The sequence below is a fragment of the Pangasianodon hypophthalmus genome, chromosome 16, assembly GCF_027358585.1.
Source record: "Pangasianodon hypophthalmus isolate fPanHyp1 chromosome 16, fPanHyp1.pri, whole genome shotgun sequence".
Classification (NCBI taxonomy): Eukaryota; Metazoa; Chordata; class Actinopteri; order Siluriformes; family Pangasiidae; genus Pangasianodon; species Pangasianodon hypophthalmus.
This window is the reverse complement of record NC_069725.1, coordinates 3,402,809-3,418,204: the sequence shown is the minus strand read 5'-3', so window position 1 is coordinate 3,418,204 and position 15,396 is coordinate 3,402,809. Positions and strand designations below refer to the sequence as shown.

The window sequence follows — 15,396 nt, the reverse complement described above, 5'->3', positions numbered from 1 at the left end:
GTTACTGGTCCCAAAGAGCCGTCAGGAAATATTATTCCAGGCGGCTCACCATAACCTGAAGTTGGGGCACTTAGGACAGGAGAAAACACTGAACTCACTCATGGTCCATTTCTATTGGCGGGGCATTTGCTGCAATGTTTGCATGTGGTGTGCGGCATGTCGTGAATGTCAGCTGGTGAATCCACCGGCCACGGAAAAAGCGCCATTGTGCCCTCTTCCATTCATCGAGGATCCCTTCGAAAGAATTGGTATGGACCACATCGGGCCATTAGATCGGACTGCAAGAGGGCATCGCTTTGTGTTAGTTCCAGTGGATTATGCAATGCAATACCTGGAAGCAGTGCCTCTCCACAAAATATCAGCACGTAGTTTTGCAGAGGCACTTCTGTGTCATCTCCTGTGTAGGGATCCCAAAAGACACATCCTTCATGTCACACACTCTCCACAAACTGTACGAATTGTTGGGGATTAAATCGATTCACACCAGTGTTTACCATCCATAGATGGATGGGCTGGTCGAATGGTTTAATCAAACGCTTAAAAATATGATTCATAAGTTCATTCATGATGATGCTTGTAATTAGGATAAGTGGCTCGAGCCCCTGTAATTTGCAGTTTGAGAGGTTCCGCAAGCCTTCACGGGATTTTCCCCGTTTTAATTATTATATGGGTGCAAGCCTTGTGGCATCTTGGATGTCATTAGGGAAAATTGTGAGGAGGGACCTTCTAACAGCAAGAATGAAATTCACTATGTTATGGACCTGAGGGCAAAACACCACACCTTGAGTCATATAATACAGGAGAATTTGCGTCAGGCCCAAGAACGACAGTCCCAGCTCTGTGACAGGTACTCGGCTACGGGAATTTTCACAGGGGGATCAAGTGCTCATATTATTGCCCACAGCAAGCTCCAAATTGCTCGCCAAGTGGCAAGGCAGAATGCCAAGCTGCAGGTGGAATTTTCCAACATGTTCTCGCCCCTACCCTGTCACACTAATCTCATAGACCACCATATTGAGATGCCCCCAGAGGTGGTGGTATGCAGCTGTTCCATTGGTTACCAGAGCACAAAAAAAACAGGTGGTTCAAGAGGAGCTCATGGCCATGCTCTGTATGGGTGTAATCAATTAGTCCCACAGTGACTGGTCCAGTCTGGTGGTCTTGGTTCCCAAGGCAGACGGGTCGGTCCATTTTTGTGTGGACTTTAGAAAAGTCAATGTGGTGTCTAAACTTGATGCATGTCCAATGCCTCACATTGATGAACTGCTCGATCAGTCAGGTGTGGCTCACTTTTATTTAACATTGGATTTGACAAAGGAATATTGGCAGATCCCCATGACTCCAATAACTTGTGAGAAAATGGCTTTTTCTGCTCTGTTTGGGTTACACCAATTCGTTACCCTTCCTTTTCTGTTGCTTGGAGCCCCAGCAATGTTCCAGCGACCCATGGACAGGATCTTCCGACTTTATGCTGATTATGCCTCTACCTATGTAGATGACATTATTATTTATGGTAATGATAGGTCATGGGCAAGTGTGTCCCCAAATTTATAAGACAGCAGCGATTGCGGCCTGCCTGAGACCCAAGACCAAAAAGGAGCTTAGACAGTTCCTGGGGCTGGCTGGCTACTATCATAGGTTTGTGTCTAATTATTCGGATGTCACCAGCCAGCTGACTGATCTCACTAAAAAGGGAGTGCAAGGACCGGTCCAGTGGACGGAGCCATGCCAGCAGGGTTTTTTTATTCAGGTAAAAGCTGTGCTCTGTGGCAGGCCACCCTTACATTCTCCTTCTCTCTCCCTTTTATTTTAAAGATGGACGTGTTGTCCCAGGTGGTGGGCTCTCGGTGTGAAAGAGTAAGTACAGCACTATTGAGAAGGAGTGTGTGCCCATCAAATGGGTGGCAGGCCAGATAGCTTCCCAGCCTGGGTTGGGGCATGTCAAAGCGGGGGCATGGTCGAGCGCCAGTTTGTAAATGGGAGACAGCGTCGGAGAAAGTGAGTGGTAAGGATTACACATCTGTGTGGAATTTGTCTAACGAGTGTTCCGTGTTTCAGTGAGCAGCTCAGTGAGAGCTGAGCAGCACAGAGCTGTGTGTGTGTATGTGTGTGTGTAAAGTGCAATAAAATCTCTGAAAAGTGAACAGAGTATTAACAGCGAATAGAGAGCCCCTTTTTTGAGCCTGCCTCCCATCTCCTTATTTCCCTCCGAACCCAGGAGAAGTGTTACAGGTGGCTGAGTAGTTGGTATTATATCATAAAGTTTCTGTTAATCCCATATCACCATGATATTTTCTGCAACGTTGACAATATTGCACCTTCAGATATTTTCATGTTTTCTGATCTTCTTTTGTGTTGCGCGGACTTTATTAATATAGCTGCGGTCATAACACTAGTCTTTTAAATTTTGCTTGCCATTTAATCTCTCTCTCATTTTTCTTTCTATTGCGCACACTAAAAAAGTTTAAGTTACACTCCTGAACAAAATTACCTTGAATGCTCTTGACATGCTGTTGCTTATCAAAACTTGGCAAACAAAAAATTATGACTCCCTACAACTGAATCTGCCCACCCCCTCATTGTATCAACATGATACATTGCCATTGATGGCTGTTGTTGCAAATGAACTCTCTTAAAGTCGCAACTTGTCTTTAAACAAACACATACAAGTTAAACCATGTATCCTGTACATGATGTATAAAAAAACATGTTACTTCATGTTATGTTACTTCTATCAAGCAGTTCCAGTGCAAGGGCTGAGTAACATAAGTTCTGTCTTATTTAGGGCTGGGGTGGACTTGGATAATACTAAGAGTGGTTGGAGGTGCATAAAAAATAGGATTTTTTTATGTACAATTCAATGTTACCACATGACAAGCAAACTCAGAGTAATTAACCATAAAACAAAAGCATGGAAGGAGAATGCTTCACCTAGTCCTGTTCATCTTTCCTTCTAGATTGCTATTACTTCTTGCTTTGCTCTATGCTCCAGAAACTCTCCAAAACCTCCACTTTCAGTGTTCTTTTCAAGTAGACCATCCTGGCATCGAGGGGTTTCTTTTTTTGCTTCTGTTGAGAGTATTAAATAAAGAATAATAATAACAATAAAAACAATAGGCAAGTGTGATGCAAGATGTTAAAGAGCAGATTCTCTTTGAGCATTTACATGCTAGCCAAATTTAAACATATTTTTGAAGAGCACCGCAGAGGTCAAATTGGTTGAAACTGAGCTGCTCTGCATTGCCCAATAGGTCACAATTTTGTTATGCTTTTGGGATGGTCCAATTCCCATAGGTACATCTTGCTTGCATGACATGCTGATGTCTTGGTTTAGAGGTAGTAAACACAAGCTTGTGCAGTTATTTACACTGGAAGTCAATTTTTTACTTGAATACAAAGTACCATGTTTGCTCCCTCTATAATGAAAGTGGGGGTGCAGGTGCTCTACTTCCTCCTTTGCTTGGGTGCTTATGTGTCATCCATCCACCCATCTAAATGCTTCCTGTTAGGGTTACCTTAATTTCTTTTCACTCTGAAAATCACCATCCATCACAGTGCACAATGTATTTAAAGAGATTTCAGCATCCCTAGAACAGGTTAAAGTTTCCTGTGAAAGTCATTTGCAGGGAGTGCACATGGATGATGTATGTAGTCAGTATACATTTTCTACAGTCTGTATGTGATGGGTGGTATTTGGCATGCTATTCCTCTTTCAATGTATGTCAGCTACTCTATATCAACAACTCAGTTCAGTGAAGCTAGGTGGGGTCTTAAGAATTTCCATTTAATAGGATATTAGGGTATTAAACATTACAGCCTTAAATATGGTTACATGCATACAAATCATGTGATCATGTAAACAGCATACTATGGTACCTTATACTTTGTACCTGATTTTAAGTAATTTTGGAATATCTGATTTGAAGAAATGTAGCCAGTTGAGAAATGTTTGAAATGAATGAAGAGTATAGATCTAATCTAAATACCAAAATCTTTCACTCTAATTATGCATTTTAATAAAATATAAGAAACTCTACATGTTAAAAGTTTTACTGACAGTGCACAGTATATGCATGCTACCCTCGACATTCGCCCAAGTATCCATCTACTGTCCTTTCACTTAGAAGTTGAAAAATATATCATCTGACATGATATGCCAAAACATTTGCAGAGTACCATTATGCATGGGAATTGAAACTCTGCCCTGTGAAGAACTGTAACAACACAGTGAAAGGTCCTGGTATTTCAAGTTCCTGGTTTGAATACTGGGTGCTGCTATCACAATTCACCAAAGTGTGAGAGAAAAGTACTTGGTGTGTTGCCATGCAGGGTGAATTCATATACGTTGAATTCAGTTTTTGAAATTTTACCTTGTCTAAACTTTCTTGCCATTAATAGAACATTTCTAAAATTCTCATTAATAGAACATTTCTAAAATTCTCTGAGAATCTGCCTCCCCCCATCCGCAGCCAATGCTTGACCACGCCCCCACTGCCACAGTTAGCCTGAGTAATATCCTATAATTCTAAAATTCAGGAAAAAAAAAATTTAGTGTAAGTAAAAATCACAGTAAACAAAAACCACTAAAAGACAAGTAACATTTTTCTTGCAGTTGCATTAAAAAATTAAATAAATAAATAAATAAAATCAGTCAAAATTATATGAACTCCGTACACTAAAGACTTCGCTGCGTACTAAGTAATGTTCTATATTTCCCAGTCTACCTTATTCACCTTCTTCTTAAGATGTTTCATAACGCACAAAATCCAACAATGCATCATTTAACCATAATTGTGGGGTGTTTCGTTCATCCATTCATGCATCCATTAAATCCCTTCACTTGTCCTTTCTTCACTTATTATATTTTGTAGACTGTCTCATGCACCGTGAAAATGATTAAATTCTAAGCACTTGTACATGGCTTCAACTAATTCTGTGCTTATTTTGTTAGAGCAGTACATATGTATAAATATATTATTCATGACAATTTTATAACCTTATGAAGGGAAAAAAAAAACTTGCAAACGAATGTTACTTTATGTTACTTCTATTATGCAGTTCCACTGCAAGGGCTTAGTAACATGGTTGGTTTTCAGTCAGTCTTGATAAAAGTGTAAGCCATGCTTCTCTAGAATATGATGCAACCCCATTATGTTCTAGCTTTCTGAGAAATAAAACCAGACACATCAATGCTTCACCACTGTCCTATTTAGAAACATTAGAAAATTACCTTGTGTACCCTGTGTATACACAACTATCATTAATTATTACATGCACAGACATTACTGAGGCAGTAGCATGCAGAAATACAAGTTACAAAGCATTCAGTCGAAACAATGTTAGGTGATCCACCACCACCACCATCAGCAAAACAGTCTAATTATATTGTCTTCTCATGGCTGTGAACCAAGAAAATAGGACTAATAGGAAAACAAGAAAAAAAAAAAAAACCTTAAGAGAACTATACCTCATCAACAGAGCTCTAGCACAAGAACCCGAGCTTCTAACCTTGTAATACCGAGGTGTATGCATACCATATGGCGTTATTTTAGGACAACTTAGACTGCTTATTTATTGTTGACTGGCTCATCTAGGTAGGCTGCTGCTACATAGAAGTGAAAGTACCTCCCAAAAGACTCCCAGCAGGTTAATGATCTACCAGATACATTTATATAAAAAATAATATTTACGTATAGAATAGTTGTGATTTCAGTTTTACTGCTATATAAGTAAATAATCAATGACAAGGTAGTGTGATATTTTTTTTAAATGTAGAATGGGTAGGGTTGCATAAATTTCAAATTTCATAATGTCATATAAGGAAATTTATATTGATGTATGTCTGGGTCATATGTAATGTTTACTTTTATGAGCTTTGTCCGTGATTTTTTAAGGGTGAATGCATGAAGTGTCATTCCTCACTTGGATGCCACTACAAAACTGAATTCAGCACTGATTTATGTCAGTCTTGCACCCGTGTTGATGAGGTAAATATGATGTAAACACAGCTTCAGATTCACACCATTTGTTATTTTGCTTAGCAGACTGAATTACAGCGCAGAATGCACAATAGTGAAAACAGCATGTGTTTTGCATACCACTCTTACATCAACATGGCCACACCTACTCCAGAGGCCTCGAGATTACTTACCAACACAATACACACCCACACAGAAAGACAGAAAGACAAGGGAGTGTGCAGAGGATTTGTTGAACAGAAGAACAGCTTCTTGTACAATCTTCACGATGGAGAGGATCTTTCTTCTTCTTCTTCTTCTTCTTCTAGCTGTGAGTATAAATATTTCTGTTTACTATGCAAAATGCACTTTTTTAAGATTAGAGCTTTTTTTAGTTTAGAGCTTTTTTTTTGGTCACAGGACACACATTTTATGGCTTGAGTCTTTTGTCTCAAAATGTTTTTGCTTTGAGGGGTTTTCTGCTCTCAGAAGCTACTAGTTCACTCTTAAAAACTTACTGCAGTGTCTGAAAGCTGTGCTAGGAAATTTATACTTGATGTAGTCTGTGCCATGCTTAAGCTTACTTAAGCCGAATGCATTAAGGGTCAGTCATCACATGGCTAACTCTACAAAATTGAATTCTGCACTAAATTTACATCAGGATTGAGCTCAAGGTGATGAGGCAAATTTGACCTAACAGTTGCAGATTCACATGATTCGAAGTAAACATGGATCTTTTCATCTCATATATCCAGTGTGTTACTGCAACTGGGTCTCACTCTTGCAAATTCATAACAATTTCCACAACTTCAGTCATATGAAATAGAACTACACTCACCCAAATCTGCCTTACTCATTCACTTTCATAGTTTTTTTTCCCCACAAGATCAGGTTTGTTCAGTGGTGTCAGGTGTGAGATCAGGTCTGACAAAGTTAACTTTAGGTACTTTTTACTTGTCTGTTGAATTAGTCGCCTGAGGACTAATTGATTTTAACTTGGTAAATGCTGATGTTGTTCAATCTCGAATTAGTCAGAATTCATTTGTATGTAATAATTCAGTCAGAATAGCATAATAAATAATTATTTATCTCTAAGAAAACACAGCACAAATCCCCTAACCCCGCTTTCAGTAAGTCACCTTCTTTCCCTTTCTGGGTAATTCCAGTAAACATAGTAATGCATAAATAAGCATTAAGTTAATTTTTAAAAAAAAAAAAGTATATTAAATAAACTGCTCAAACCTCAAGTTTACGCTGTTTTCTAGATCTAGTTTAACACATGATACCTTTTGAGAATAGGTACTGTTATGTAAGAAAGTAAAGCACAACAGGTTAGAACCCTTACTACCACAAAATTGATCATTTTAGTGAATGAGACAAAAAATGCAGCTTATCATGTAACAAAAAAACTGGAAAGTGTAAAGTCATTTGCCCAAAAGACTTTCCAGCTTTGCCCTTTGTTCCACAAATGATGTATGAAATAAACATTCATTCATTCAATCATATTCAATCCATTATTATTAGTCTTGGATTGTGCGGAGTGTCTGCCATGCATGTCTCTGTAAATTTGCTGTTACTATAGAAACGATAACATATTAGAACCTGCACATTAATATAAATCTATGATTTGCAGCTGCACTTTCAGAGCTGCTGTTATGGAAAAAAAAAATTAATGAATGGATTAGTTAATTAGTGTTTGTGTTGACCAGTGGTTCTCAACTGGTGTTGCATCAGGACCCACATTTTATTTTGCACACTGTGGTGGAAATTCACCTCTTCAAGACGTCACAACCAACACTTGAATGTCTTCAAGCAAATATTTATTTCATCAAAGTACTTATTCACAAGCCCGGGTAGCCACTCCTGCTTTAGCCAAGTTCACCTCAGAGTGCTACAGAGAGCTACAAAGGGTTCGAGTTTTGCATGAACATACATACAAGCATACATGACTTATTCATCATATAGAGAACAAAGAGTAACATACATGACTGGTTACAAACAGACTTGATTAACATAAATCCTCCTTCTTTGCTTTACCATGCATAGACATATTTATCATGTGAAACAGGTTGTTCTTCTTCATGATAATCTTCCTTCCACTTCCCATTACAGTTATTTTTCTCCCTTACCTATCTACCAGAAAAAAGCAAGTTAAAAACTGCAAAGGTTGCTAATTAAGATTCTTTCTATTTGAACAGTTATAGTTCACATCGTGGAAAAGATATATAAGTTTATAAAAATCACCAAACCTAAAGTCGCCACCCAACACGAACAACTTTAGTGTAATCATAAGTGTAATGGAAGTAAGTAAATGAAGAAATGCACATTGATTTTATATATAAATGTTATTAATGCTAATAATAATTTTCCATTGCATAGGCCTAATAAAGTTGGATAATAATCATTTCTTATCTGGGTTGTTAAGGTTGTACCTCATAATTATTTACAATGGAAAATATCAGTTTATTATATGCAATGCAAATGCTTGATAAAGTGACACATGACACATGACATTAATATGAAAACAGGCCACTATATAAATGCATAAACATAATCCTGAGCAAGTGCAATTTATCTAGCCTAACAGATAAAACAAACACTGAGACAAATATCGAATTACAAATTGCACACTCATTCTGAAAATTGCACAACTATTAAATAAATATAACAATGAGATTTAATGAGAACAGAGCTGAAATCATAGTCTGTGCAAATCAGTGGGAAATCTCAGGGTGTGATTTCATTTTGATAAGTGTCTCAAAATCAGGATGGCACCATCAGCTGCATCTGTCAATTCAATCTGTGGCTTCCATAATAGTTACTCGGCTTAATGCGTGTTACCGTCTGCTGTTTTATGTCTTTGGACATATCTTGTATTCTCTGCCATGTGGTGTCACTGGAGATCAGGACTTTTTTCAAATGATTTGTGGCAGATTTGTACAGAGGAGCTCTGTGGTCACAATTTTTTGAGATTTGTCCAGATCCCATTGCTTCATCTGAAAAACTCAACAGGCTTGTCTTTATGGCTTGAATGTTTTGTTTTTAAATACCTTTTGAATTTCAATAGTTTCATGCTTTCCGCAGCCTATAACTATATAGCACAAAACACACTGTGGTCTACGCAAACAAAGCTTGTCTTCTTAAAAGCCATATTTTATGCAGTCCAGTCCAGGATGTACTTGTGCAATGACAATAAAGTTCTATCTATCTATCTATCTATCTATCTATGTGTAAACAAAACTAGGGGAGAGCAGGGTTTAAGGGTTTACCATACATTTCCTGGTTTAAGTCAATTAGGACATCTACTTTTTCCCCCATATAAAATAATATTTTTTCAGCTTTTATTTCCTGAGATTTTGCTTCAGTATTTCTAGATAAGCCTCCTTCATCATGATGCCATTTATTTTCTGAAGTGCACCAGTCCCTTTTCCAGCAAAGCATGCCACAACAATGTACTCTCATTTGTATGAAGGGCAAAAAAAAAAAAACAATCCCTGTCTCTACAGGTAGGCCCTTTTACAGCCACAGGTGCACTCCTACTAATGCCTAATTATAAAAGTTGGCCAATCAGAAACATCTAAAATTTATTACATCCATTTTTGGAATCTTTCAATCTGTTTAAAAAGACAGTCAACTTGGTGTATATAAACTTTTGACTAACTGGAATTCTGATATAGTTTATTAAAGCTGAAATAAATCAGTCCCTAATCGTGTGTTTTAAAATTACCTCTGATTCAAAGTAGATGCCGTAATTGACTTGGGAAAAGAAATGTAGAGTTGTGAAAAACTAAGATTAAATAACTTTAGCCTAGGTGTATGTGAACTTTTTGCCTCATCTGTAACTGCATTAGCAGGATTAGTTGTAGAAGTTCAAGTTCATTTCAACCTTATACAGCTGGTACAGTTCACAGTGAAACGAAACAATGTTCCCCCAGGACCGTGGTGCTACATTAACAACACAGAGCTCCATGAGATTGCACAGAACTAAATAAGAATAGAGACATACAAACAAAGACATAAAAACTAAATCAACCCAAACCATGTGGCAAAATGTGTTTGCCACTTCTGCACAGCGCTCTATCTGTCTGTGTTGATTCTGCTGTTTATTTTCAGCAGTGGGCCGAGACTTCCCATGGCAAACTGAAGAGCCAAGAGGAGAAAAATGAAGGGACAAGTGTATGTATTAACAAAGAACTTTATTTCACAATGGGCTTCATTTATTAAGTTATGTATGGATTTATTCATAGATTATTCACAGGAGCATATACGTAAGACAATACAGTTGTGTAAATGCATAGATTAATCAGCTTGAAATCATATAATGGCTGAGTGAGTGATTTACTTTCAAACGTTAGTATGTGTGACTATGACGGCCAATGCGCTGCAGTGGGCGAGCCACATTACTGGAAGGTTTAACACAGTGTTTTTCAATGTTTAATCATCATTTTCAGCTCAGTTAACTGTAAATCAGCTGTGTCAACACTCTTGGTAATTCAGAGCTGATTGGCATTTATCAACATAGGCATTTACACACAACTCAATTAAAAGATTGATAAATAAGGTTGTGCTTAGAGTCACAAATCATAATGAAAATGATTAGAATTAAAATGAAATTCTTTCTACCTTGACCAAGTGTTATTAAACCAGTTAACATTCTTTCTAAGGAGCGAGTCCTCATTCGATCCAAGAGGAGATGGGTGCTGACTACGATTGAACTGGAGGAGGAGAGTCCTGGACCATTTCCTGTAAAAATAACAGAGGTAGCTCACTACAAATGTTGGAGTTATCTATGAGGTTCTGTATAGTATATGTGTGGGGATCTGAGAAGATCAATCAGATGTTGCCTCAGCTGAAATCTGGAGGCAGATAGCTGAGGGAAAAGTTGGCTTGTCTAGAAGGTGGGCAGGGAAAAATGGTATACATATGGCCATATGAGCCCTTTCGTGATTATCTACAATTCTTTAGTTTAATGTCCACTGAAATTATTTAAGTCTCACCATCTGTCAGGCAATTTTTTTCTATATCAAATAACAAATTGATTGACAATCAATTTTTGGCAGCTCCAAAAATTTTCAAGAGTTAGAAAAGGCACAGAAACTTGGCAGAAGTGATAAGTAGACAGGGACAGAATCATAAATATCAAAAATATTACAAGTCCTAGATTATGCATTTGATCGTGTTGTTGGATAGCTGTGTGCTATTAAAAAAAAATAAAAACAGACATAAGCCTAATCAGTTCAGTTTATAATCAATTACTGACTCTCAGAATCAGATGTCTTGTCAAGGTTTTCCCAGGTTGCCCCACATATACTGTATGAAAGCCAGTGAAATTGCCCTTGCTCCTCAGACTTTCTACAAAATGTCAGATTAATTGGATTCATTTATCAAATACTTCTTTTCACACTTTTGTTCCCAGTTGTTCAACGATAAGCAAGACGATTACTCCGTCAGGTTCAGCATCAGTGGCCAAGGGGTGACGAAAGACCCAAAGGGTGCATTAGGCATTAATGAACAGACTGGTGAAGTCTACATGTACAAGCCAATAGACCGAGAAACATTTCCCGTTTTCTATGTGAGTCCTTAAATATGCATTTGAATGAGAACTTTTGGGAGTGTTGCTAAAATTTTTTTTAATACATGTTCTATGTATTTCCAAGATATCCATTCAGTGTGTATTGATTAGGAAGTTAATGAAGATGAATCATTTGAGTTTTCCACTGTTTATTTCAGAAAAAAACCTAAATGTTAAAACTAAATTGCCATATATGTCTTATTACATGGTTTATAACTAGGTGGAGTTCGATGTGTTTGATGCAAAAACTGGTAAAACCCTTGACAAAACATTGTCCTTCAACGTGGCCATACTGGATAAGAATGATAATCCACCTGTGTTCAAACCTCAAATTTTATATATACAAGTTCCGGAGAACATAAAAGAAGGTGAGGATCAAGCATATTGCTGTTTGTCTGCATTTTAAACATTTTGACAAGAGTTATTCTTCCCAAAAGATTTGCAGCAATGAAGTCTGTTGATCAAGACTGAGCTTGTTACATGAGTACCTCCTATTGTGCAGAACTTTACAGAGCAGTGATTTCAAATATTTGTGCAAGCTACACGAGCAGTTTCTAAAATAACCTTACCTTATTACACTAACATTAACAGGGGAATCGAGAAAATTGTCACAAATTGACATTTATGTGATATGAGACACAGCTGTAATTTGTTCACTCTGTTGTAGACATGATGCCATATCTTGCTATACTGAAAGTTTTCAGGGTTTTTCCAGGGTTATCAGCAAATATACCTGGCTTAAGTCTGGAGTTATATCAGTGATGTGTGAAACTCCTCACTGTTAAATTTCCCCATCCTAATTGCTGTCTGTTCTCACCACATTAGGTGTGCTTCCTTTTTCTCTGCAAGCAAGCGACAAAGATCAGGAAGACAGTGACAACTCCCGCATATCCATGAAGATAGTGTCTCAGGATCCAGCTTTGCCAAAATTCTCCCTGAGATCCATCAGTAGTGTAAATGACAGCACCATCTCAAAGATTTATTTCACCGGATGCTTTGATTATGATGTGAGTGTGACCATGCACACAGCTAAAGCGATCATCTCAATACAAACAGTATCAGTGTATCACACCTCTATTACTCATACATTATATTACTTATTGTTTTAGCGCCTAGCATATTGTGATGATTTTTTTTATCGAGTAAAAATAAGCAGACTCGGACTTGTTCAAAATAGAGCACACTCCTGAGCCTCACTGCACTGGCTACCTGTTTTATTTAGAACTGATTTCAGAATCTTTTCTTTGGTTGTTAAGTAAGGACTAAACACTAGGGTGCATGCTGTTATAGGAAAATATAATCAATGTTGGGGTGGTGTGATGTGACACAGTGTGAAGTAGGGTTACTTTTACCACACTAGTGTTGATTCTTTCCCTAAAACAGCACATCCTGAAGTGCTTTAGTCCTCTTACGCAACAACAAAATTGCCAACAATTTCATTTTTTTTTATTTCTTGAAGAATGACAGTCATTTTTCCACTTAAATGAACAGCTTTACCTTTGACCTTTACAAAGCACTGAGACTGGAGATTCCTTCCAAGACTTCACCATATCAACGATTACACATCTATTTATGTTTGTATGTCCATGTGTAATAGATGTGTAACACAATAACACTATCTATATCTCTATGTGTGCACTGCTCCAAATATTTGTATCAGTATTTGAAATTGAAGTGAAAGTGAGTATGGTCTAGACTGGATTTTTTACTGTGCCCCTGGAAACTTTGGAAAACACACATTGGGGGGGAAAAAAACATGGCTGCAGGAAAAATAAGTCATTATTATGAACTTCTAGAGTTGTATCTAATATGATCAAATCAATTCAGTTTGATTTCTTTAGTGCTTTTAACAATGGACATTGTCACAAAGCAGCTTTACAGAAATATATAAATTCAGGATATAAATTTTAAATTATAAATTTATCCCTAATGAGCAAGCCAGAGGTGACGGTGGCAAGGAAAAACTCCGAGACAATATGAGGAACGGACCTTGAGAGGAGCCAAACGTTTTGTCGACGTTATCAACTGTTGACTGATGGAGAGTTGAGTGCAAAACTCTTTGTGGCAATTGCAGTTCTAAAGCTATCATAGCAATTGGAGTCCTAAGCCATCATCATTGTTTCTAAGTTTTACCATCCACAGTAATCTCATGTATCTTTAGGCTGTCCGTATGGGGTCATCCTCAGTAAAGCATTCTAATCATTCAGCTGATATATTGTTATCTACAGGGTTAGTCATCAAATTGTCTGGTTTTAAATTAATACTCCTAATTTTTTGCCTGCTTTTTTCCCAATTCTGCCATTAAAAAAAAATTCATGAAGTCATTGCTACTACTGTATATATTGATGGTGTGCATGTTGCTGTGGTGGTAGTTTTCTAATTAGTTAATTTTGCTACAGTATTAAATAAAAATCTAGGATTATATTTATTATCATCTATTAGGTGATATGTCTTTCAAAACATTTCAAAACAACACAGAACTGTTGCTTATATTTGACAGCAGTTGTCACCTAATAATATTTAAACCAACATACTTCTGTTTTTGGGTTAATTTCATTCTAAAAAGGTCAGAATAGTTTGCTGGACATGAAGTTGGGAAGCAGTGGGTTCTTTTAATGTAATATAATGTTGTATGATTTTCCAAGAAAATTTTCTTTTAATAACAATACACAACCTTCTTATAATAATAATGAAAACCACACATGAACAAGCAAGTTAATATTTTTAAAAGCATAAAGCATAAAAAGCATATCTGGTTTAGTGAATTTCAGGGCAGTTTGCAAAGAAATATGGCAGAAATTTATTTTGCAGCTCAGTAAAGCTGGGCTACTTGAGCAAACCCCTGACTATAGTGTGCTTACTATTCCTGTCTGTATTTGTATCTGTTTAGAACGTATTATCTGTTTAATCTGAATAATGTTTTTATATTTAGTTACATCCTTACCCGTTACCCCATGTAAGTTGTTACTATAGAAACGATGAGATATTAGAACGAGCGTGTAAAATTAACCCTGTGGTTTGCTACTGCACTATGTTCATAGCTGCTGTTATTTTCCATGAAACAGAAAGTCAGGACTTACAGAATGCTTGTTGAAGCAAGAGACCATGGACAGCCATCACTCTCATCCACAGCGACTGTTCATATCGGCATCACTGACTCTAACACTCGGGCACCTGTGTTCATTGCTCCAAAGGTAAGGATTTGCAAACTTGCCATACAATGCAATACACTGTTAGGTCTGTGCTATTACTAGGAACTCTTCTTACATTTACCCTAATTTTTTTTAATGGCATGTTACATTAATGTACAAGGAATGAAATAATTCAGGTGACAAATTAAATGGAAAAACCAACGTGGAGACTTACTAGGGTGTTGGGCCACAGTGAGCCACTGAACAGATAAAGTGTACCTTGGAATAGATCCTACAAGTCTTTGGAATTGTACTGGAGTGATGAATACCGTTCTTCCAAAAGACTTTTCCTCAGTTAATGTTGATGGAGGTATGTAACGCGTCACTCCAAAATCTGCCGTTGCTGTTCAGTTGCGTTGAGAGCAGGTGATCGTCAGCCATAGCATATGATTTACATCATTTTGAACCTCATCAAACCATTTAGTTTACAGAACACTGCATTCACCCCATCATAATAACTGTTTCATTATAGGATAAAACTGATTGGTCAGAAGAGCTTTGCATTGATTTGCGTTGATAGTTTCCTCTACGGAGACAACTGAACCCAGAGCATGCCAGCAAAAATAAATCAATGCTCCCAAAAGCATTACAGAACCACCAGGTTTTCCTTTAATTTTTCACTTGCTTGTATATGATGTAATTAATGAGATTTAAGAAATAATGAATGTGGATATTT

General features: G+C 37.3%; 1 protein-coding gene across 10 annotated transcripts in view; it reads left to right on the top strand.

Moving 5' to 3' along the window:
- Positions 1-15,396, top strand: part of LOC113545562 (cadherin-like protein 26) — a 37,044-nt gene that overhangs the window by 8,559 nt on the left and 13,089 nt on the right. For 6 of the 10 annotated variants that reach the window (XM_034312094.2, XM_034312092.2, XM_034312096.2 and 3 more), the window contains exons 2-9: positions 5,895-5,987; positions 6,133-6,288; positions 10,071-10,133; positions 10,622-10,717; positions 11,374-11,529; positions 11,750-11,897; positions 12,355-12,536; positions 14,595-14,723. In XM_034312094.2, the coding sequence (XP_034167985.2) occupies positions 5,904-5,987; positions 6,133-6,288; positions 10,071-10,133; positions 10,622-10,717; positions 11,374-11,529; positions 11,750-11,897; positions 12,355-12,536; positions 14,595-14,723 (1,014 nt within the window). In that variant the 5' untranslated portion in view covers positions 5,895-5,903. The remainder of the gene's footprint in view (positions 1-5,894; positions 5,988-6,132; positions 6,289-10,070; positions 10,134-10,621; positions 10,718-11,373; positions 11,530-11,749; positions 11,898-12,354; positions 12,537-14,594; positions 14,724-15,396) is intronic. The other 4 variants (XM_034312097.2, XM_034312091.2, XM_053240466.1 and 1 more) reach the window with 4 other exon arrangements.